This window comes from Ixodes scapularis, unplaced genomic scaffold (assembly GCF_016920785.2).
Source record: "Ixodes scapularis isolate PalLabHiFi unplaced genomic scaffold, ASM1692078v2 PGA_scaffold2__306_contigs__length_199485367, whole genome shotgun sequence".
Taxonomy (NCBI): domain Eukaryota; kingdom Metazoa; phylum Arthropoda; class Arachnida; order Ixodida; family Ixodidae; genus Ixodes; species Ixodes scapularis.
This window is the reverse complement of record NW_024609857.1, coordinates 59531341-59556497: the sequence shown is the minus strand read 5'-3', so window position 1 is coordinate 59556497 and position 25157 is coordinate 59531341. Positions and strand designations below refer to the sequence as shown.

At 47.9% G+C, this 25157-nt stretch overlaps 1 protein-coding gene across 4 annotated transcripts in view; it reads right to left on the bottom strand.

Moving 5' to 3' along the window:
- The window catches only part of LOC8043697, a 288228-nt gene that overhangs the window by 39944 nt on the left and 223127 nt on the right, over window positions 1-25157 (bottom strand). For all 4 annotated transcript variants that reach the window (XM_040505222.2, XM_029987475.2, XM_029987477.4 and 1 more), the window contains 3 exons: window positions 14164-14239; window positions 9862-10172; window positions 7913-8338 (listed from right to left, as the gene is read on the bottom strand). In XM_040505222.2, the coding sequence (XP_040361156.1) occupies window positions 7913-8338; window positions 9862-10172; window positions 14164-14239 (813 nt within the window). The remainder of the gene's footprint in view (window positions 1-7912; window positions 8339-9861; window positions 10173-14163; window positions 14240-25157) is intronic.

Below are 25157 nucleotides of genomic sequence, written 5' to 3'. Positions count from 1 at the left end.
CTACTGCGCGAGACCCCAGGCTAGCAGCGGTACTGTGCTGGCCAAGTATCTCATCTACAGCGAAAGACAAGAGACACCCACTGGGCCTGGCTAACTTCCCGCCGGCTAAACACACACACAATACAATTTGAAGCAAACCAAAAGATCTAATGGTAGCAGCCAGAAGTTCCCTTTTTGTTCGAAATGTCTCTCCAGCGACGCATTGTAGCACCTCCGCTGAATCAATCTCTTCAGCCTGACTGATTTTCGCTCGGGCGGCGGTCACATCACGACGTTCTACAGGCACTGCCAATAATACGAAGCGAGCGACTGCCCGCATCCCGTGATTCGGAACGAGGAACGCGCGACGTGTCGTAAACGGGGCAATAAAAACGATACACGCTGAATTACGGCGCCCGCCCGACCTTATCGCAGTCGCGCGGGAGGGTCTCCATCGCGCGCTCCACGAGTCGCACGAACCGCGCGCGCCAAAGACTCCGTTCACGCCGAAGCCGACAGCGCGGCGGAAGTCACGCTCTTGCAGGGCCGATCGACCGCCTTCCTTTTCATCACATGACACCGCTCTCTGCGCGTGGGTATGTGTGATCACGTGACTGAAGGTAGACGCGTGGCTGATCCGACGAGGTCGTAGCTTCCGCCGCACTGTCAGAGTAGGAGCGAACGAACCAGAGTACCGCTACGCATTTCGCCGTCGTCCGCCGCGCGCAATGTGCCGTATTGCGGAGACGGTATTGTGCTTGTCGGGCTGCGTGTCGAGCGAGAGGAGGGCTGTCAGAAGCGGAATCCAAAGAGGTTTTGCCGACTGCGCCAGCTTGAGAAGAAGACACCGAGCTTGAGATCGTAACGGACGTTGATGCCTGCCTCAGGAGTCGGGGGAAAAGCGAGTGACAGCTGTTCGAGGGGGTCAAGCGAAGAGCTCGACAGTTATTATAAACCGTAAAGAAGGGGAAAAAAAAAAAAAAGAAAAGTTATGAGCTTTACCGGAAGCCGTGAATGGTGTGTCAGGCAATTGGCGGTACAGAGCAGTTTCATATGACGTACTTCAGGCGCGAAATCGTACGACAGTGCTTCCTCAACTCGTACCCTGCGACCCATCAAAAATATAAAATGTCGCGGATTATTATCGCCAAAAATATACGTGATAATATTCCCGAAGTCGAGATCTAATTCGGCGTAGCGAATATGTCATACAATGTCACTGGAAGGGGAGCTTCAACCAGGGCAGGGGAGCACTTCACAACGTGCAGTGACCGGCGCACAATCCGTCTTCTACACCCCGTTGGGATTCCTTCGAAGTCTGATGACCCGGCCACCTTCAGAACTTGAAACCACAGAGCCGTTTTGTTCGACTACCTAAAAGATGCAGCAAGAAATAGAACTCACCAAAAATAAAACAAACGATGATATGCTAAGCACGCTGCCTCGGGGACGCTCACGATATAGAACATTTGGCGGCTGTAGTATATATCTTTTAAAAAAGATTGGACATAAAATTAATTAGACGACAAGAAAGGTTGAAGAATCGTTAAACGATGTGTTTCCATTGAGTGAAGCAGCAGCGCTTAAATCACTCACTCGGCAAACACATGAAGGAAAAGAGAAGAGAAAAAACAAAAAACAAAAAAAAAAAAAAAAAAAAAAAACACGAAAAAAGCAAACAAGACAGCTGCAGGAATGCGCAATGACTGCTGCTCTTTCGTTTCGCTATGCTGAGGCAACCGCTTAAGAGTTCTCTGAAGGAGGCACCTACGCAGAAAGGGAAAATACCTTGGTTTGCGAGCGCATGTGATTCGAAAGGCGAAGCAATGCTAGTAATATACAATCGATAATCCCCGAAAATTAACCTCCGAGTCGGTTTTATCACAAATGGGGAAAACCGAAGAAAAAAGTGCCCTTAACGATAGTAATAAAAAAAAATCTTTACGGGACATTTTTATCGACAGCTTAATTTTGCGTCGACTCCGAACACAGCCGCCAATGGACTCTTTACGAGGATGCTTCCCTTCTTTGGGAACCATTTCCCGTTTCTCGTTTGCGCCAATGTTCGGTAACGGGGCATTTTTTTTTCTTCTAAGCATTCGGTTGACCTGCGTGTTCCCCGTGGTTAGGGGACCCCATACCCGTGTCTCATTTTCTTCATCATAAGTTCCGATAAAAGCCGATGTTTCGTCCGACACCCGAAAACACCGAATCTGCGAGAGAAAATACCCCCCCCCCCCCCCCACACACACACACGCACACAGGCACACCGAATTTCAAGGAAAAATAAAACCCTTAAAGCACGGACCTTATTCATAATGTAGCAATAATGGGTCATGGAAGAGAGGCTTGACTAAGGTGTAAGCTATAAGGTAAGAGTTCAGAAGCCCGCATGGCCTAGTGGAACGCGTAGCCATGCGTCAAAGTGACGTGTACTATACCTATTTAGCAAACAACGCGAAGTGTTTCCATACATTTCCTGCCTTGTTACGCGGGAGCGCAGTATAACAGTGCTCGTCACACACTGTCTTCAGACATATTCTTTCAAGATCAAGGCTGTTGCGGAGGGCGTACGTGAAGGCGTAAATCAGGGAGCTTATTATCCTCGGCGCCGGAACGATGTGTGTCATTCTCGTCCTGGCCCAGTCACGCGCCGATTGATAAAAAAAAAATTTCGATCCACTGCAGAATGGTGGAACAACCGACACCGCATAAGGTGCAAGTAGCGCGTGTGTGCGTAGCTTCGACTTAACGCTGAGTTCTAATTGGAATGATTACGGGCTAGACCTAAAGTTACACTAGCCTTTGTCTCCGCTGCACTCGACGAACGCATTCGAATGCAATAGACAAATGCCGGACGCCGGCGCTCAGCGTTCTAACGCCTCCGACGAATGCCGTGGAGTCAAAGGCTGCCTCTGTGTCCACCGCAAACGCCACACGCCGGTGTTTCGCGTTCTAACGCGTTGGACGAGTGCAGTGGAGACAAAAGCTGTTAGATTTAGGTCTACCCCCTAACCCTTCTTAATCCACTAATCCATCGTAATTTGCTTCGAATCTTTTATACGGGGAAGGCGAGCGCTGCGGCGCGTAGACCTACATTGCCAGCATTGTCCCTGATGCTTGGGCAATTAAGCAATAGGTCTATTCAAGAGCTTTGGAATAGGTGTGACCAAAGAGTTTCGTCTTCTGGTCCACCGCGGATACAAGACTCCAGAGACTTCACGCACAATAGAAGGTGAGCACAGCAGTGCAAATATGCCCCTCCGACAAAAAAATAAAGAAAACAGCTGCACGACATTCCTTATTTCGTCAGTGTGGTCGAAAAACACCTGGAAACATTTCCACGAATTCACGGGAGTCACCGCCAAAACTGAAAAGTGACACGTGACTGCGTGGAAGGAATGGCGGCGTTCCTCCCACTCGACGAAATAATAACAATAATAATAAAAATCTTCACTCTATGTCAATCCCTGCAGCTCTCTTCTTTTGAAAACAACATTCCATTGGGGTCTTTAGCTCGTACACCATTACCTCTAATCACGCTCCGAGCCATTAAAAAAAGCTATTAAAGCGAGGCTTAATTGTCTCTGCGCTCCTCTCTATACCTCCGGGGATTGTGTACTGACTCTCGCGTTCAAAGCGCAGAAACCGCACAAGGCAAGGGTCAAAAACTTATTCTCCGTGTGTCTGGTTTCGGCGCTTTGAACGTGATAATGAACCCACTAGCCCAAATCGCCGTTTTAGCGTATTGGCTAAACGCTTTTGTTTGAAAGAAAAAAAAAAAATATTAAACGAAATCAAAAATTATTATTATTATTAATTTATTTTTTTTACACAGGATGTGTTATATGGCTGGTTACTGGCAGTTTCCTGTAACGTACTTCCTGTCAGGGAAAAGTGTCGTACGAAAATTGATTGGACACGAATATGTGTCCGCGTTCGACTGGAAGTCGTGTCCCCACAGCTTCAACACGAGTCTCAGCCGAGCACTATATACACCCTTGTTACGCGCGTCTTGAGAGAGCGCGCTGGCGCATATGATGGTAGCGTGGGCAGGAGGAGGGCGGTAGAGATCAAGCTCATGCTTTGAAGGTAACTAATTGTTTTTGTGATTATTATTATTATTATTATTATTATTATTATTACTATTATTATTATTAACGCTCGATCCTATGAATCCTGTGCCACCCCCTTCAGATCGTTCACAAAAATGCTCGATAAACGACCCAAAACAGCTTCGGGGGTCGTCCACACGACGCAAAGCCACCTCCCATGTCTTCTCGTTCGAAAAGGAAAGCGCGACTTTCGCAGTAAAGGTTCCCCAGAAGAGCCTTCCCTTCCTCCGTTCCAAGGGGAAAGTTTTTCGAACGGAAGCGCGCAAACTCGGCTCCCTCCTCGCCGTCACACAGGCCGATCCCAATCTTCCGGGCGCTTTCCTCTCCGCCACAGTTTTCCCCTCCACCGGCAGAGCAGCGAGATACAAACAGCGGGAGCCATGAACTCTCCTTCCATTGTCTCCGTCGCTAACACCCGTGCCGCAAAAAATCCAGTGTTCCACAACCAACATTTCCGAAGCTTTAAGCGCAACCAAAACATAAAAAAAATAAAAGAAGTGGAATATTTTTTTTCTTCTAAATAATGAAAATAGTTTTTTCTTAAATAAGAAAGGAACAAAACATGTTACGGCAATGACGGCATTGAAAATGGGTTATACGCATACGTAGGTCATCTCACTGCCGTCGTTTTTGGGACCTTGTCGGAGTCGAATACTGTGGTGAATATGCTTACCTTCGGATCCCCCCATAATCGGCCCCCGGACTACGGTCACTTGTTGTTTTTCCGTAAACGAGTGCGACAGCGATAATGAAAGTCGTATGACCGGAACTGACAACAAAGCCCAAAGCATAAATAAAAAATAAAAAACGAATGCGAAGAGGGCATTAACTTTGAACCATTAAAGATATTCCATATATTCGATCGTTCTGTCGCGCAGTACAGACAACTGACATACGCCAGAAGCCCTGGCATCACGAAGATCGTCTAACGCTACGACAACTCAGCTACAAAGTTCGTGAAGGTACGGACGTATTTTCGTTTTTTCGTGAATACGGATTACTTTTCAAGTTGTATCGTACGCAAATCTTTCGTTTCTCTTTTTTTTTTTTTTTTTGTTTACAGGCTTTAGTGTGAAACCGAAAGAAATCGCGGCACGTAAGTACAGTCTCCCACAATATGAAAAACCCTTCGCCGATGCAGTTTATGTGGCGGAGCTGCTAAGCACGCTTTGGCCAGGGGTACTTAATACTTAGAGCATCGAACTAACGTGAATTTATTTCCTCGCGTCGAGCAATGTTGGCCCGTTGATTTCAGCCCAGCCGCCTCGAACTGCCTCGTCCAATGGGCATTTCGCGTTGTTGGAGACTGTAGGCCAAATATGCACGTCGAGGCACCCAAACGGCCCGCAACATCGGAAGTCTAGGGAACCATCGCGCGGCAGAGCTTCCTAACCGGAGCTGTGACGCCAGATGCACAGCTACCTATCCACAAGATGGGATTTCGCGCGAAAGGTGCGGCCTTGCAACCGGCGGAGCGCGCTTTCTCTCTTCCGTCCGTTTTCCGTTCCAGACTAGAGGCGGAATAAAAGGCGCCCGTCGAGCGCTGCAGCAGCACACGCCGGCGTGGGTTGCGCGGTACCCTTCGCCGAGTCGCCACGCTTCGACGACTTCCCAAATGAAACAGAAAGGGAGAGACGCGAAACGTATGCGCCGCGAAGCAACCCTGTGCCATCGCGGCAACAAAGACGCCAACTACGTCAACATCACTCGCCGACAAAGAAGAAAAAAGAAGCCGTTTGTACAAGACCCAGTCGGCCTTCCCCTCTCTCTCTCTTCTATTCACTCTAAGCTGGGTTCGCGTAAACGCAGAACGGTGTACTGGTTCTGCCGAGCATAATGGGAGTTTTAGCGAATCGTTCCGATACGATACCCGATAATCCGCCGACGCCTTTGAGCACGCACCGTATCGTTATCCGAGGTATCAGAACGAACTACTAAAACTCCTTATTAACGAAAGATTCTTCTACAGTTCAACATCACCATCATCGGGAGTGGTGCAGATAAAACCACCAGACTTATTGGAAGTGTATGCAATAAACAAAAGAGGGACAAGATGCATGTGTCAGCCAAATATCGATTTTCCTAGACAAAAAAAAAAAAAAAAAAAAAAAAGAAGCTTATCCTGACACGCATTGAAGCGATAGTGCGGCTTACTTCGTTGGTGTTTCTTTCAGTCAATGTTTAGTTGTTAGTCCAACACTTGTGTCGTTCGCATCTTCCCTCTTTTTTTCTTTTTTTGCGCGTTGTTCATTTTCGATTACCATGAACCAACTCGCCTACATCGCAACTCTAAAAAATAAAAAGAAAAAAAAATCGACAAATATAGATGGCTTAAATTTGAGAATAGGTGCGGCATTTTAACGAAGGGGGCAACTACGGCGCACTCAAGATACGAAAGCAGACAGATAAGATCTCGTTCTTTTGGACTTAATGGATGCCCGAAAAAAGAAAGTGTGCAAAAGAACAACTGTCTCGATGACTCGTAAGCTTTGCAAGATCGTTTGTATGCTCCTCGGTTCTCTGTGTTGGATTAGCTCAGTCCCCACAGGCGGTCGATGATGAACCCACACGAAAGAGAATAAAAAAAAAAAAAAAAAAAGACAAGAAACAAATTTGTAAAATCCCGCCATTAGGTCGGCATAGCAAGCCCGCGTGATTCTAGAAAAAAATTTGGGTGGAGACGGTGCTAGGGGTAACGAGAACTCGTGTCATAAAAACCGCCCTCCATACAAAACGTGCGCGCAGACAGGATTCAGAAACTTGTCGGTTCAGCATGTCTCGAGGAACGAGATGACTGCAAGGAGCCACCTTCTAACGCTGGGTCGGGCTCTCCTACATATGTTGGCGCAGGCGCACTAGGGATGGCACGCGCGGCGCTCTCACATCCCAAAGGCAAGCAGCACCAACTGCGACACTACGTAGGACCGGCTGTATACAAAGCTACTTAAGAAAGAGGCACCTGCGAGGGACCACACTTGCAAGAGGTGCACACAGGATCGCAGTTGATTGGAAAATAGTATACAAGGAACAAATTAGCAATAGAGAATTAAAGGGGAAAAAAAAAAGAAAGCTAATCGAATTTTGTGTTTACAAAGTAGCGGACTCAAAACACATGATGATAGAATACCTGATACTGTGGTTTGAAAATCAAAAAACGTGAAGTAGAAAGAAAAAGGGACAGACAACGTCTTTCTACTTCACGTTTTTCTGTTTTTCAAACCACAGTCTCAGGTTTTCAATCATCATGTATAACTTACACCAGCTCGCCTGCACATTCGCATACTAAGTAAAAGTTACGTAAAATTACAACCAACTTAAACAATCCGATCTTTTGTGACCTGTCACTAGGGGAGTTCCCTGGAGAGAGAGTCCACCAGGAATATGTGGAAATGTTGGCCGCGCTCTCGAATAATTTGTTGACTGTTATTTGTTTTTCATTTCGATTGTGTACTCGATGTACCTGCTCACGTCATCGTTCCTTATGTATTAAGACGTTGTTGTTGTTGTTTTTTCTTTTCCACATGCGAGAATCCCCTAGTGAAATTAAAAAAAAAAAAAATTAAAAGTGGTACTTGTTTTTACTTCACTTTTGCTCGATGTAAACGGCTGTTCCATGTACATAGCTGTTACGCGTAAACGGGTGCTACGCGTAAAGGTGTGTCCCGCATACGTGAGTAGCGGATAACCGCAGAACACTCCAATATCCCCCAAATAAAGACCAGAGGGAGCCTCGGAGAGGTGCCCCGCACTAACGCACAGCGCTAGACGACTACCCTTTGCACACAGCACAGCGGTCGCGAAGAGTGGAAGGAACTCACCGTTATGCCGCGCAGCTTGCCGAGCATCGTGACGCTCCTGACGTTGGCAGACGACTCGCCCGCCGCCGTGCCCGTAGCAGCGCCCGCTCCGACGCTCCCGGTAACGCCGGTGGCGCCGGGAGTCGGCGCGCGGACGTTGTCAGAACCCACCGCGGCGCTGGCGGCGGCCGCCGCCAGCGCGGCACGCTTGAGTTCGCTGTCGTGCGCAACGTCGGGAACGGTCCGCGACGCGGCGTCGTTCACGTCGGCCCCCGGTTCGCCGTCGTCGTCTTCGCCGGCCACGGTGGTGGTCGTGCCGTCGTCGCCGTCGACCGCTTTGTCGAAAGCGACGGGCGGGAGCATGGTGGTAGTCGGCGGCTCTGACGGCGGACTGTCCGCGGACGCCCGCACGCTGCACATGATGTTGCCGCAGTTGCCGTCGCACACCTGCGAGAGATGACGCGTGGGCGGGGGGAACTTGAGCTCGGTGCGTGACGTGTAACGTGGAGTATAAGATTTTGAAGCGAAAAAGAAAGAAAAAGTGAGACAAAAAAAGATATAGCACGCCACGCGTTGTTAAAAAAAAATTAAAAAAGTAAAAAAAAAAAAAAATATAAAAGTGGTCTTCTATTATTACAAAAATAAAATACGCATTGCCAAACGCTCATTCTGCGGCGGTTGGAACCAGACGGTTCCAACCGCTGCAGAAGGAAGACTTAAATGAGAAAATGGAGCCAGTTGCAGCGGAATTAGACGCCATTTATCTCGATGTATTCGAGCCGCAGGCTCGGTTGACTGCCATTTTCTCAGGTAAAAATCTGGAAAATGACTGATGGCTTCGAATGAGTTGATGGCGAGCTCTTTGGCTTCTGGTCTGACCGAACAGCGTTTTGTCGGAGACAGAGCGTTCGGCGATGCGTCATTTACGCTCGATCTGAGAAAGACCACGCTTCTTTTCTCTCCCAAACAGCCGCAACATTTCCAATTCAATTTTAAAAACGCGCCGGGAGTTTCGCCCGATGATGGCGCAAGCTTGGCTGCCTCGTCATCGCGCGTTCTCTAGTCGTCCTTTAAGTGGCATTCATATGCTTGCGACCGAGTACGACCGAGAGGGACAAGACCGTTCTTTCAGCCTCTTGCGACGGCGTACAACCTGTTCCGCTGCAGCGCATCCAAACCCTCCGCCGTCACAAGAGGCTTAAAAACCATTCTTGTCTCTCCCGGTCGTACTCGGCTGCGAGCGTGTGAACGGCGCTTAATGTTCACCTTCAAAAAAAAAAAAAAAAATTGGCTTGCTCTTTATGTTTATACAGCCTTGATGGAGATGCGCCTCAACGGGTAATCGGTCTCTTAGCTGTAGATGAGAAATTTGGCCAGTGCGGTACAACCGCTAACCTGGGGTTTTTAACGTGCATCACGCAGTAGTCATCACACGAACACGTGCCGGTACGAAACTCATCCAGATCGAAACGGGCGGGGGCGGCGGGGATCGAACCCAGGAGGTTCCCAGCGCAAGCTTTCGCTCCACGCTCCGAGCTGAGACGCGTTAGCCCACTCGGCCACTTCCTCCCTTTAATGTTCACCTTCGATAGGTGTGCCCCTTTTATGTGGAGCCCAAGTTCGTCTGCTTCTTTGCAGCGGTTGCGTTGATGTCAGAACGCAAAGCTCTTATTGGCTGATTCAAAAAAAATAAAAAAATAGTGGGTAGTCCTCAGAGCCAATCAGAGCTCGGCGTCGTTCTGACGTCACCGCGCCTCTTGCGCTAGGAGCAGACGACTTTCTCTCCGCGTAGCGTTCCCATGCGCCAAAGACGCGTTTGAGAGGACTTGCCCGCCGTGTATGCTTCGTTTCACCTCACGACGGCACCCGGCGGAAGCAACGAGCGATCCCATAGCCAATCCTGAGCAGCGAACATGTCGCGTGACTAAGCGCCTCGCATGGCATCGGATTGTCTCCGACGTTTCACGTACCTCCGTGGTCGCGGTCCCGGAGCCGTAGGGCGGCGCTGCCAGGATCGGCGGCGCCTTGGTCCTGAAGGGAGACGCCAGGACTCCGTGTCCGGGAGCCGCCGAGACGCAGCAGCGGTCAGACGCCGCGGGCGCCGGAACAGCCCCGCGCAGGGGGGACCCTAGGCCCGCCGGCGCAGCCGACGTGCACGAGTCCAGGTCGACGGCGTCCGGGGGCTCGTAGTAGATGGGCTGCGAGGCCGGTACGCCGCCGGGCATCGCGACGCCGCCGCCGCTACGACACGAGCCCGGACCGCTGGGGAGGAGTCCTCCGTCTGCCAAGACCACAAAAAATGAAGAAGAAATTCGAACTGTAGCAAGGTGTGTATAGCTGGGAGAGTCGGTGCACGATGAGAATAAATAAAACAGCGCGAAAGAGGACACCACGACAAGTGGAAGACACAGCGTCGTGTTTGGGTGTGTTTTTGCTCTTCCGTTGTTGTTGTTTCTGCACCGTTTTAACGCGATAGCGTTTAGGAGCTCGTGTCGTAGAAAAGCCGGCGTCCGTGTCGGTGGGACGAGAAACTTCTGATTGGTCGATGGGGTCATGACGTCACAGCCACATGACCTTGCGTGGGTATTTCAAACAACGCTCACGTGAAATGCAACGTCACGCGTGGAATGAAAGTGATTAAAACGTGACTTGTAACGCGAAGTAAAGGTCGCCGCATGTCTGAAATGATTTCACTTCATAAAGTGATTCATTTGCCTTAAAGAAAAAAATTGTAGACGGAGGCGGGATGCGAACCCACGCTTGCACGGCTAGGGAACGAGCCCAGATTTATATGTTTAGCTATCGCGTTCCACTCTTCCTTCTGTAATTTTCCTCTTGTAATCGTTGCTTTTTTTTTTTTTTTGCAGACATTAGCGAGACAACTCGAGTAGTGCCAAAAAAAATTCAACCTCTCTTTATAAAAAAGAAAAAATGCATAGCGCCGTTAGCTATGACGTGATACGTCGTCAGGGCTAGTGTAGCTCCCACGGTGCACCACCGCTGTCAAAGCTGGCTGCGCGAGCGCCTGCGAATGGAAGAGAAAGTCGCGTGCACGTCCTCTCGTAGCGCCAGACTGCAGCACTGTGGAAGGTAACGCTAGCCTTCACAACGTAGAACAAGGTGGTTGACGCCGAGTATAGGCTTTCATAAAAGAAACAAAATGCTATAAACATTGAACGCAAAAGTAACACTTAATTTCCCAGCTATATTTAACAGTAGTGTCTCCCGCGTAAATTTGGTGCGGGAATCATGGATTAAAGGGACACTGACACCCCCCAAGAATGTTTCTTATCTTTTGCCAGGTGTCAGAAGAGTACCCCATCAATATTTTGCTACAGCGTCACGCATATTTTTATCAAAGTAAAGAAAACGCAACTGGTCGAAGCCGATACTGAACTGGGGAGGAAAAATAAATGTAGAGAGACTTGCCCAAAGTCACGTAACTGCACAACGTATGCCTCTTTTTTTTTTTGCCGTGCGACGAAGACGAAAAACGCGCACGTGGCATGAAAAACACGAAAGTACTTCGCACTTGACGTTTGCGCGTTTTTCAAGCTCCTACAAGTTCGTGTTCGTAAGACGAGCGATGTCTTCAACCAAAAGACTGGGCGACGACTCGGCGACGTCTTGGTGTGAATCAGCTTGTTGGTCGGACGTGCCGTACGATATAAATACTAATTGTTTTTGTCGGCAACCATTTCTCTTTCGAAGCTAGACAGATTCCCCGGTACTGGGAACAACAGTTCTGAAGTAGAGCTCCCACCCTCGTTGTCCCCCCCACCATCGTTTAGTCCGCTTCGTTCAGCCGTCCAGTGTCCAGCCCGCGACTCCCGCGATACGACGCCATTTTGAGAATTACGCATAAATTAAAGAGTGCTTCCAATCATCTGTACAACATTTGTTTTTCTTTTTTCAATCAACGACTTCGGAGTTTTTTAGAAGTCACAATAATAGGCATATTTTTGCTATTTTTAATATTGAGTGTGTGCCTTCGATGTATACGACATTGATTATATTTGGTGTGCGTGAGAAGAGAGTTAGCGCGACTCCATCCGGCCAGTTCTCGATCGGCGGTTTTCGGGCGGAAAGAAAGCGAATTTCGAGTCGCAAATTGTGTTCCGGGTAGTCGGGCTCTCATATGTCATGTACCAATAAAAACCTTGGCGAGCATAAATACCCTGTCAGTGCCTCTTTAAACCTTCGCGCTATGTAGAAAAGCTTCCCGTAGTGACGTTCGTCAGCTACTTTGGCCATCATAAGGGTCTGACTGCCGTTCACGGCAAGAAATCCCATTTCAAGCTCTAATTCCCCCAACGGCGAAACACACACACACAATGAACAGCCATTGAATTTTAAAGAAAACCCACACAGAAATAATTAAAATGTAACAAGCATAAAGTAAAAATGATCTCACAACTAGTACCCCTCCGGTTTATCACAGAGAAGATAAAGCACCCCTCTTTTTTTTTCACATAGACACCTTTTTCTTTTTAAAAACATTTAAGCTATATATAAAAAAAAAAAAAACAACCTAACAGCTAATTATACATTAAAAAGCAACCGAACAGCTCGTGGTTTTCGATAACGACAGAATCGACAGGAGTTGCAGAAGGAGAGCTAAAATCGACAGGTAAGTCGACAACCGAGGCTTTTTCAACTGCTTACAATTGGTCTCAAATGCTCGCATCCCCGCGGTTGGAGTCCGCTTGCACCTTGCACGTTGGTTCGTTCTCGACAATGTCGATCCCCATAGTGTACCTTGATGGTGCAAGGTTAACCGATCGGCTGCCAATGACTGTACCTCTCAGTTACAAATAGAGTTAACTTGCACTATGCACGTCGCTCGTCACTGACAACGTCGGTCGCCATGAGACATATCACCGGAAAATTGACCAACTACCATCCCAGTACCTCCAGATCACAAGTACCATTTTTAGGCTATTCCGTTACCTGAACAAATTTATTAATTTCCCATTAAAAAAAAATGTTGGACACTCGAAAGCAGCCAGAGCTGGGCGGTCTCATCCGCGGTTATGCCGGTCCCCGTTAAACCCGGGGAGCGTCAAGAGCCATGTCGACTGATAACTTTGTTCTTTTCATTATGCGGTTTTATGTACGCCGTTCAGATAACGGTTCTTTCGATGAGAAACAATCGCGCGAGAGGGTATAAACAAGAATACGGCAATACCCAAAGTCGCAGACGGTCACCCTGGTCACACGAGATCGCGCCAGTCGCTTATCAAACAAACTTATAGTTTTCCTGGATGTTTTTGTTGTTGTTTATATATATATATATATATATATACCACATGCTATATTTTTGTTTCACTTTAAGTCCTATCGCAGGCGACGCTACCATTCGATGGGGCCAATCAAGCAGCGCCAAAAATGCACCGTCACGGCGCTCGTCGTTTTTTGGCCGTCTCTAGCAACGAGGTAGAGCGGCTAGAGCGATAAACTGGTATCCCGCTCACCAGGCAAAAGCGACCCCCAATTGGCCGCCGCCATGTTGTACAATTTTGACCACAAGACACGTGACCGTACCAAATCCTGCGGCTTTTACGCCAAACTGAACCGAAATTTGTATAGCGACCGCTGTAAACAAACATGATAAACTATTTTTGCAACACTGTTAGCCCAAGAGATCAGCGTCTTGCTCCGATAAAAACTCAAAATACAGCACCGCGGCTGACGGCATCTACCGGAGGCATTGCGAAGCTGCTCGGGTTTTTGTCGCAAAAGCACAGTTCGGACTTAAAACAAAGGAATCATAACTCATCTCGTCGGTACTGCTATTAAAGATCAATAAGCAATTATTTGTGCGCGGTACTTCGTTAAAATCTAGACGCAAAAAGCTATAAGGTCATGTGTCTAGAGGTCAGAAATGTGCAACATGGCGGCGGCCTATCGGGGGTCCCTTTCAGCTGCCAGTTTATCGCTCCAAACAAAGCGTTTTCCATCCGCGGTGGCCAGACTAGATCTCGAAGTGCGGCCTCTTGTAAACGTGTAGGAACTGGAGAGCTGCCGATGCCCTCTTATTCCACAATTTCGAGCTCGTATTCGACGATGGATGTCTGTAGGCGGTAACTGCGCGGAGATGCCGAGACACAGCCCATGCATCCGGGGCGCAGAAAGTAACGAAACAGGCTCAACAAAGAGATTACCAATGACAACTCTCACGATGAGTTACAAGAGGCAAGCGCGCCCTTCCAGCTGAGCTGAGTGATATACGTGTTTCCGTTTAATTCTCGTTTTAGACGTCCATCACTCACCCGTGTAAAAGACGGAGTTGGCCTTTTTCGAAGTCCCTTGGCTGAAGACAAAGTTCCGGGCCAGGTCGTTCAGCAACTGCAACAAAGGGGAAACACGTCGCAGTATTAAGAGCTGAGTGGTTGACGAGCGTGGCCGAAGAAATATGATGATCGCTCGCACAGCTTGCAATGTCATCGACGTCAGCAGCGTTATCGGGAGGAAGACGCCAGATGCGACCCGGTATTGCGGGTCAAACACAAGTCGACCTCACTAACGCAACGCGCGTCATTTACGAACATTTGGTTCGGGGTATAGAAAGTCGGAGGAGTGTAGAAGGTTGTAAGCAAATCTACGTTGTCAAATTTTCACGTTCCAGGGAAGGGCGCCCACCCGTTACGGAGAAACCAAAAAAAAAGAAAAAGCCATACGGACAGAGATTGCGGGAAAGGAGGAAGTGAGAGTGCGCCGTGACGTCAACGCACCGAGCTCCGATTGGAACGATAGCGAGTAGACGCAAAGTCTTGTTGCCTTCGCCTTTACCCAAAGAGGCGTACTTCAAAAACAAATAAATATATAATAATAATAGTAAAAAAATGTTTGCATCAATACGCGTTTTTTTTGCTATAGTATTTGTTGTGCATTGTCATCATCAGCAGCATTTCTATGTATTCACAGTTGCCTGTGTCATGTCGGTTTAACTATAATCTGTCTCATAGCTCTCGAATACTGTCTTTACCAGAAGTAGCATTGTCATTAGAATTCTTCAGCCTGCCCTGTGTTAATATGCCACAGTTCACACGCGCTTTGATTTATGCCCGGTGAGTTCTCTGGGTAAAGTTATTTTGTAATGCCATAATTAGCAACATATTGCACTTAAAAATAAAGTACGTATATGTATTCATCCATCTTACATTTTTAGAAGCTTTGCTCTAGTTTAAACTTTGGTAGTCAAACGCTTATTTAAACGTATATATTTAGTATTTCCTCATTTATGTAGTCACGCCTATTTTCTGACCTTTCCGACAACGCACCCGGAAAACAGTCAATCGAGTCAACATACACACAAAAGAAAGACACTTACGCAGCGCTGACTGACAACTCTCGGTATATTCACACTTTCTCCTCCTCTTTTATTTGTACTATAGGCAAGGCCAGGGAGAATAACGGGTCTTTTTACTTTTCTTTCGATATGGAGCTAAATTTAAAGCGAACTGAATTGAAATGAATGTTAGGCTAGAGAGTCTAATTCTTTTTGTGACAAGGTTAAAGACGGAATACTAACGCATTTGCCGTTATGTCTTGCAATGCTCTCTGCCTCGATAATTTCTCTTGTGAGCTGGTTGTGGTGCTTGCCAAGCACGGCGCAGTTACTCAGAAGCACTGAGCAGGTACAGTCTCGACAGTGAATGCCTAAATGACCGGAGTTTTTCTTGGTGAATGTGCTCTTCTGCTCACGAAGGCGATCGTTAAGACACCTTCCGGTCCGACCTATGTAGTGTTTTCCACAAGACAAAAAAAAAAAAAAAAAAGGAGTACACCACCTTTTCTGTACAAGGGACAAAGGTGTTCTTATGCTTCTTTTCGGAGCCGAGAGTTGTAATTGGTGGAGTATTTACTTTCTTGCACAAGCTGCGAAGTTTGTTCACTTTAAATTTAGCTCCATATCGAAAGAAAAGAAAAAAGACCAGCTATTCTCCCTGGCCTTGCCTATAGTACAAATAGAACAGGAGGAGAAAGTGTAAATATACCGAGAGTTGTCAGTCAGCGCTGCGTAAGTGTCTCTTTCTTTTGTGTGTATGCTGACTCGAGTGACTGTTTTCCCGGTGCACTGTTTCCACTGTACATCACGAGCAACCAACTCGTCCGAACCTCTGTGTTAACAAACGCGCAACCCCTCGCCGTTGATGACGTGCGCGTAATCTCTAATGACGTACCGCGGTTCAAGATGTAATTCGCACATAGCAGAAGTTTCATTCCAAGGCCTCGTCCGCTCAATTGCAAGTTATTATCTCACAGTTTTCGCCGCTCCTCGTCTTCGGGTACCACCGAACGATGACACCTTTGGCGCGTCCTTCACGTGAACGCATCCTATTCTACAGCAAAATGCAAAAAATCAGTTTTGCCGGCAACTAAACATTCTTCACTCTAAAAAAATGGCCATGCGTCTGCTTTCCCGCACAGCACTCGGAGAGCCAATCACCTCAACTTACGGAGGCAGCTCAGCTAATGACGATGCCGAAACATATGTTTAGATCAAAAAACGCGGTCTGAGTTGTGACATTAAGCAATGCAAAACGTCACGCTTGCATTGCTTAATGTCACAACTCAGACTGCGTTTTTTTAGACGCACGGGCTTTTTTTTAGAGTGTTGCACTTTAATCGAACAAGAAACCCGCGAGACAAGGGTAATTACGGTGACCACGCGACAAAGGCACGCAGACGAGCACACGCGAGCTGCAGTCAGTCACTCAACGCCAACACCAAAGTCGAACGCAAACACGGGGCCGGGCGTAGCCGGGGTGCAGCAGGAGGATTCGACATCAGCGCCCCCGTCGGCCTCCGACATAGACCGCCTCACCTCGAAGCATGGGCGACAGAGGGCGGTGAGCTCCCCACCCCATTCTAGGCCACTACGAGTAGTATCCCTCCATTAAAGGGCGGAAGAAAAACGCGACACCGCGAACAACAGCTTACGACGCACACGTGCCACTCACGGAGAAGAAGTGCAGAGAGATCAACAAGGAAAAGAACACGCGACATTGGAACGAAGCGCGAAGGAATAACGGGGAAATTCCTTCAGCAGGAAGCTCAATGTGCGTGTCCGCAGTAGCCGATTCGATAGAAACACGGAACGGACCACGTTTTCTGTGTCGGAATTGTTGACGGCCGCACTGCGTCGTAATACGTCTGACACTACATGGGTGTGCAGGGGCGGATTTATGGGTCAGGCTTTGGGAGGCAAAGGAGGGCCTGCAGAAACATTTGACGTGAGGATGTATGTGAAGTCTTGCCCAGATATATTTTGCTGACGAAAAATAATTGCCATTTCACCCCAAATTACACATTTCTTCCTAAAAAAAGCATACGTATGTCGTTTTTGTTTCATAAAAAGTCGCCCCCTAAAGGCTTGAGTACAAAATTGTCTTCTGCAGGGAAAAACAAAACAGGTTCCCAATTTCCTTCCTTCTATTCCCTCTCGCACTCATGTCTCATCCGTTCCCCAGACGAGCGGGTATCTGACCCACTCTTCGCAGAGAGGAGGAGGGTATCGCTCTTTCCTGAAGGGAACGATAAAATTGTGGCAGAGTTTCCTCCTTTCTGGCTTCTCGTTAACCCTAAAAAAAAAAAAAAAAAAAAAAAAAAAAAAAAAAAACCCGTTTTTTTTTTGTTTTTTAGTGAAATTTGACCCTGGCCATGAGGATATCAAATTTTCGAATTTAGAAGCCCCACCTATATCAGTGACGTAGTTAGTTGCAGTCGTTTTAAAGAACTATTTACCTTTGGGGGTAAAAAAAAATAGAACACGCAGCAAAAACACGAATTACACGCCCAAAGACAACATCTCCCGCGCAGACAAAGGCATGGGCACAAGCGCGGGTCCTTTCGAAGGTGCCTCCTATGCACGAGTTTTCGTAGAAACAAAAGCATTCTACTCAGCTAGGCTCACACGCCTGTGCATTTGTCTTTATTGCAGACATTTGTGAGACGCTTTCCCGGAGTAGCGCGGGCTGCGGGATTGGCCGCTCTGTGGATGTCGCTTCCCCGCTGCGCACCAGTGTCGTGGGGAAAGCGCCCTTAGCGGCACTAAACTAAAATGTGCAACACAAGTGAGCAAAAATTATGTCGCGTTGCGCAGCCGAGCGGCGTTACCATAGCAACGACCGGGGACGCTATGACTTTGGCCGAATGTCGCCTCTCCAGGTCACAGCGCACGCAACGGTTGCTATGGTTATGCCGCTCGGTGGCGCGACGCGACGCAGTTTTTGTTTACACGTGTTTCACGCTTAACCTACCTTTCGAACTTCAAAATATTTTAAACACCAAAATACGATAAAATCGTCAAGTGTTCAGTAGGATACAATAAACAAAAATTAGACAGCTCGTAAATATTCCCCATCATAAAGTTTCGACGGTAGCGTGAAGCTCCAGTTTACTTTTTTCTGAACCACAAATAAAGCATATCTTGAGAAGACTTAGCGGAATGTAGCGGGGTCAAATCAGTGAAGCAGTTTGACGCGACCTGTATAAAAGGATTCATAACGGATTATGGCTAATTCTGAATGATTTCCCCCCCAATTCAATCTGTGCCGTAAATACGTTGCCAAGAAGGCTGCCAACAAGGCAAACAGCAAAGCAAAGCAGCACCGTATTTGAACCGTCCCATCCTTATAAATGACGTTCGCGCGGATTTTCCCGAACACTAGCAGCACCGCTTGTCACTCGATGGAATTAGAAAATTGACTTACGTGCCTATCGTGGCCCAGAGCAGTCGCCTCGCTACTTTCCCCGTAGTTTAAAAAGCTAACACGCATCGCCGACAAGGACGGCGGCGGCCCCACCGCTTCGGACAATCGTAGCACTAAGAAAGTGTTGCAGACGCTGCTTATTTGCTATGCTCCATTTTATTCTCGCTTTTGATTGGAAGCTGAAGCTACGAGGAACAAATTGCCTCAGTTCCGCGCTTCGGAAACGACGATTACCTCGGTTCCCTCGAACATGACCGAGCTTCTTCAGTCACGTGAGGCAAATGAGGTGCGCGATTGGTGCGCACGGCTCCCAGCTTCGACTACTAGCCAGAGGGAAGACCGGAAGGAGCTTAGATACGGTCAACTGGTATGTTGTTATTAGCGTATTGGCCCCTGTGAACTAGTATGGAAGTGTACTCCAGACCAGAGCAATGAAGCGGAATCATTTTTGAACAGAGCACGTGCGCCACTGGGAACGTTTGTTGTAGAGATGAACAAAACATGCGTCGTCCTAGTTCACATAGCCACGTGTCCCATCTACATTGGGCCCACCAATTGGCTGTCTTGTTTCATCACAAAATAATATTGATTATCGTGCACTACTTTCCGTTTTGTATAAATATTAAACATGCGCGGCGTTTTTCTTTTTTTTTTTTTGTTCTTATTTTTTTTTTATAGAGATTTGTTGGTGACAGTCGTGTATTAAAAATACAAAAGACCAGCAGAGACTGCTGAGCTCAGACCCTATTGAATTTTCAACATGAAACACTGATCGCGTAGTTTCCGAAGTATGAAAGCTAGGAAAATGAAAAACTTTTCTCCTGGAACTGAAGCTAAAACAATCCTCGCTCATCTCCAATCAAACTCTAAGAAATTATTATTCCACTAAAAAAGTAAGGAGTCGCATAGACGACCTGAACGACGAGCGAATAGCGAGAATGAAATTAGATGTGCGAGTGCGAGCTCGCAGATTTAGCTAAGTCCCTACCACGGTGGACTACGCACAACTGCAAGCGTAACAAAGTGACTGGTGCCCCACTGTATGCCTGTGTGAGCAGCATGAACACGAAGACAGCTCAGACAATCTTGCAATAGAGCTTGCCCACACAAGGAGACATAGCAGCGGCGATAACGCCCAGTTTGCAATGGTGTATACTTCCGTAAAGCACTTCCAGTGCACACACACACACACAAAAAAGAAGATACATAGCGGAACGACGGAAGCATTTCCAAGGCTACCAACCACGATAAAATCTTTCGCTCCAGTCGTAAGGAAGTTCGAGGGGGCCGTAGCGGGCGTCGAGACAGCGGCGCAGGCGTCACCTCGTGTTATTCCGGCGAAGCGTCGCCCGCGTTATTGCGATGCAACCAACGCAGATGGCGCTCGACGTGCTCCTCGCCCTTTCCCACGGGTCTTCCCTTCTCTCTGTCTCCGCGCTTCTACAGGTGAGTCTACACAGGGCGCAAGCAGACTGTAAACGCACACACTTTGGGATGGAACGAACGGAATTTAAAGGGAACGCCCGTCACCGATTACAGCTGGACGGGCACGCGCACGGCCACGTAGCGTTTGGCTCGCTGCATCCGCAGATTACTGCATCGCTCATTCCGTGCCGCTAACTATAGTCCCTGACAGAATGAGAAGGGCAGGACGTGTCGTTCGAAAGCACGGCTTGCAGCACGCGCTCGGTGCCTTCCGCCGTGCTTTGGCTACGCGAGAGACGCCGAAGCATTGTCGAAAGGGGGAAAGCTCGCGCTGGAGGCGGGACAACTGAAGCTCATCCCTGCCCTTCTTACCTTCGCAGTGACTAGACGAGTGCAGATTTAAGCAATAAACAAAAGGAACGTAAAAAAAAGAACGATGGTGTTGCGATAGAACTAAGTTGGCGTGCACGTACAGACCGTGCATTACGTAAAAGGGCCAACTTAATAAATACATTTCAAAAATATATATATTTTGCTTAGGCTTATTTCGCACCATTTCTGGTAATAATTAATTTCCACTAAGCAAGTGAACAGCAGGTAAGCTCGAAGCGAGCACCGCGCATCCCGTGGCCATGCCTTTACGCATATTCACAATCAAATAATAATAATAAAAAAAGAACTTGTACCGCAATTTTAGAAAAAAAGGTCTACTTGCTGCAAGGTGCATCCAATGATAACATCTCGCAAAGTTTCAGTGGGATAGGGACAAACAGTACTTCGGAAACTTCCTTATGGTATACGAATGCGCGTTAAATAACACAAAACTACGCAATAACAAAAAAATGCAGTGCAGCATTCTAATTCGATGTCGTCCTATGTGCTCGGTGGCCACCTGACGTACACAATGAGCGGAGGTACAGCCCAGCAAGTGTTGTCATTGCGAACATACAACAACAGCACTTGGTACTGTTGTTGTGTGAACAAACAAGACGAATGCAACGCAGAGGACGAGGATAGCGACTACGGTCACTGACGGGATGAGGACGACAGGGAGGTCTTCCAGTTGTCCTGCCTCCAGTGAGCGTTTTCTACCAATTCGAAAACACTTAGGCGTCTCGGGAGGCCCGAGCGAAGCCTATCAGGTAAAGCATGACGGAAGGCAACTAGGGCGTGATGAAGGCAGGGGAACGGAATGAACGGTTTTGTAGACTGTAAAACGATTTAGTGAAAACTTTGAGAAATAATGTACTACAAGAGGGCTATATTCGCGTCCATATTCGTTTCTGTCGTAGTTGAATCTGTCTCTCTTTTCGTCTCGTTCGCTTCCTCTTGCTCGTGTTCCTCGTGACCTCTTCTTCCTTTCCCATTTCCACGCTGGGATGCCGAACCGAGTAGGAACAAGAGAGCCAATACCGGCTCTTAAGCCTCTTGCGACGGCGCAGGACCTGCTCCCCAGCAGCGCATCTGGTCTTACGCCGTCGCAAGAGGCCTAAAAGACGGCATTGTCTCTCTCCGTCCTGCTCGGTTCCAGCCATTTGCAAGTAGGGCCTCTGGGTACCGCCATCTTGCTGCTGGTATGGGTAGGTCGTCTGATAGTCAAGCATTGCTGGGGCGCACTCACGGTTTCCAGACTGGCGCCCAAAAAAAGCGTTTTGCATCCACGGTGGCCAGACTAGCTCTCGTGGCGCGGCTGCTTAACAGCCACTGATGCTTCAGATCAATCTGCGCTGCCCTGTGGCCACGCGGACATGCAAGGATCCCGGAACGCCGACTACCTTGGGACGCCGACATCGCAATCTAGTATATCTTCAGCGCCGCTCTATCTCGACTCCATCACCAAATTGGTCACCTGGACGTTCAGAACGGAAGAAAATTGGCCCGAGCGGTGGCATTGCCGTCGCTCGAAATCTCGCACTCATAGTACGTACGTACAGCAATTAAGCGGTGCTTTCGTACAGGAAACTGTCTATGCAAATAGAACAATGTACTACGATAATATGGATATCCCGCTGTTTAGACACTGCTTTCAGGGGCCAAGCGAATAAATACGAGCATTTTTGTCCCGTTATTATGGACAGCTCACATTATGAACGCTCTTTTGGGAAAACGGATGTGTCCATTTTACCGAGAGCACTGTAAACTGAGTTTCAACGGCTTTATGGGCCCTTAAGTGCAAGGAACGGTCTGATGGCTACACCGATAGCTGACAACATTAAGGGATAAAAAAATGAAAAAGGGGAGGAGAGATATAAATGCGGCGGGGAAGTGGCTCACGTGAGCTGGCGAAGGCTGTAAGAGGCGTATTTTTGGACCGAAGGAGGACCTTGGACAGGTCGCCTGACGCAACGCTGAAATACGGCGTGACACGGCGGATGCATGACGTAACCTCAAAGACTTTCGTGGCGCCTGGTCTCGATGAGAAACGGCAGTACGCCTGAGAAGTTGAAGAAGATTCCGCAGCACGAAAATTCCCCGAGTTCCACGAGAGCCGGTCAACAAACCATCGCCAGAGGAGACTCGTGAGACACGGAGACATAGCTGATACCCGTCGGGCTCAAGTGCTCACATCAAAACAACACTGAGCAACAGAAACCGAAACCCTAACTAGAAAGAATACAAAATAAATCATAGGAGCCACGAAGCCTCTCTGTCGGAATTTGACCTGCCTGTTGACATTCGAAAAGACTGGAAAGGCCGTCTCAAGGATTAGGAAACAAACGAAATAAAATGAGAGCATGTGACGACTAGGGTGCCTACGTGTTTTCCGAGCGGCGGAAACTTGTATAGCACCCTAGTGACGACTTCATGCTTTTGTTTACTGGGGCGCCGGGGGTCGAAAATTAGAGACGCGTGGCTTCGCATCCTCTGAATGCTTATCGTGAACAACGAGCTATTTCTAAAACAAATAAGATTCCATCACGAACTTAACAGGGCACTTATGTTTGAAAATGTCCGTGAAGCCGCCAACCAGTTCCCTGATCTACACCTACACACATCACCGGATGTGCTGATGTCGCTGCCGTGTTTCTTCTATTCATTACAGGCAAACACGGCAGCAGGTAATTTTTGTTTTTTTTCTTCTTTCAAGGTTGAAGGGGAAAAAATTACTAGCAAACTTTATCTTCGTAGTCCTATAATTAGGGTGTGCATTTTCCGGTTTTAACCGAAAGACACCGATAAACATCCGTCGGTGACGAAAATATAAAATCGGTTAAAACCGAAAAACACCGGTGGTTGAATATTTTCGCCCTGGTTAAAATCGAAAAACACCGGTCGTTGCTAGTTTCTGACCTAGCGAAACCCTTTCTCCGTAGAGGTTCGTCAAACGTGTTATCTCGTGGATCCTCCATTCTTCCAGTGTTTATACATGGCTTTCAGATGGCGTCAGTCCGCCCTCCTTTCGGGGGGTCAAAAGCGTCTAGTGAACGCAGTGGAAGCTAAGCTCTCATACGCTTTTCCCCATAGTGTCTCCCATGGCCCCCTTTTGTGGAAAAATTAGCACAGTGGAGGGTAGGCTCTCACGTGCCTTTTCCTCATTGTGTCTGGCCAAGTGATGTCGGTGTAAGCCATGTATTAAGAGGTTGCTGTGGTTCCTGGAAGACACTGCCAACGTCCGTGTCGTACAGGAGCGTGCGTTTTCATAATTGCGGGTTGCGAACCGCAAGGAACGTGCTGCCATGACGGCAGCACGTTGCTTGCGTGTAGATGCAAGCATGAAAGTATGCTTGCATCTACTATAATAACCAAGTGTGAGAAATAGTTGCTTCTTAGAGAAGAAGTGTATGAACTATGTTAATAAAATTGGAACTCTCTGTCTGTGATCAATCGCTTTTTTTTCGCCGATATTCACCGATTTTAGCCTCGTCGTGAGACGTTCCACCGAAATACACCGGTGTTTTGAAAATAAATAAACACCGAAAAACATCCGCCGATTTTTCTCACAAATAAACACCGGAAAGTACACACCCTACCTATAATGAATGGAATTCAGTATTTAAGGAACGATCGTTTAAATTAGCTTGGAAAACATTCAACATTCATTTCAAGAAAGAGGGGTGTCACATGACCTGGCGTCGCGTGACGTCATGATATCACGTGACTTTACGCCACATGACGGCAGGTCACGTGACACCGATTTCCTCGCTAGGTTTAGCGGTGAAATGCCGGGACGGACAAACTCCGGGATTATGGGGTTTCGTTATGCCGCACTGATGCCGCTACGACCGAATCGTCACTCCCCAGATCTGTTATCGCAGCCCAACTAATGCGTAATTCCTTCGGTGGGATGCTCACACCTTAAGTGCGGTAGATGCGAGCGCGCGCTTATACGCCCAAGAAGGTACCACTGATCTCCACTAGGGGGCTGGATGGCGCATTGAGCAAACAGGTATGAAGCCACCGGAATAAGCGGCTTGTCCATGGAAGCAAGCCTTCGACAGGCTTTCTAACTCTTTTGAGCGTTGGTATGAACAGTGTCTGCTGAATTCTGTCTTGTGATTTGTGCCCGTGTTTGTCTTCTCTCATGTGTTCGTATTTTGAGCGCTTTTAGCCATGGTGTAGAACAAACTCAAGAAAGCTTGCTTGTTGCGCAATAAGAGCGCATGCGGATCCCCGAGAAGTCTTCTCGGAAGTCATTGGAAGTGTAAAAATTTCGAGGTTCTAGCTGAATGAGGGTGCATGTCCGTCGTACAAATGCTGCATTTTCGGGATCTGATGTAAAATGGGCATAACGAAAATCCACTTAGAAACGCAAGGAAGCGTGAACCGAAACATCGACCGAATGCACTAAGAAGCACAGAAGGCTCCCGATTTCCGTGAGAAGCATGGAACTTCCGGTGGTTTCACTAGCGCCCGGCTCGGAGGGCAGTAAACGCCATCAGGTACTAACAAAAAAAAGTGCTTCCAAATCACTCCAAATCAACCAATTTACCGACTGTTCCATAGGAGTTAACGCACGAGGAAACGGAACTCCCAGCTTGCCAGCACTGGCCCATATAAAGTAAGCATAGAGGCGCATGCGAATACTGTAGCAGACATCTCAAAGTCTTCGCAACAGACGCCGAACTTCTACGAACAAGGTCGCCGCCGGCCGACACAGCGCCGGTCTGCAAAGACCCTGGGAC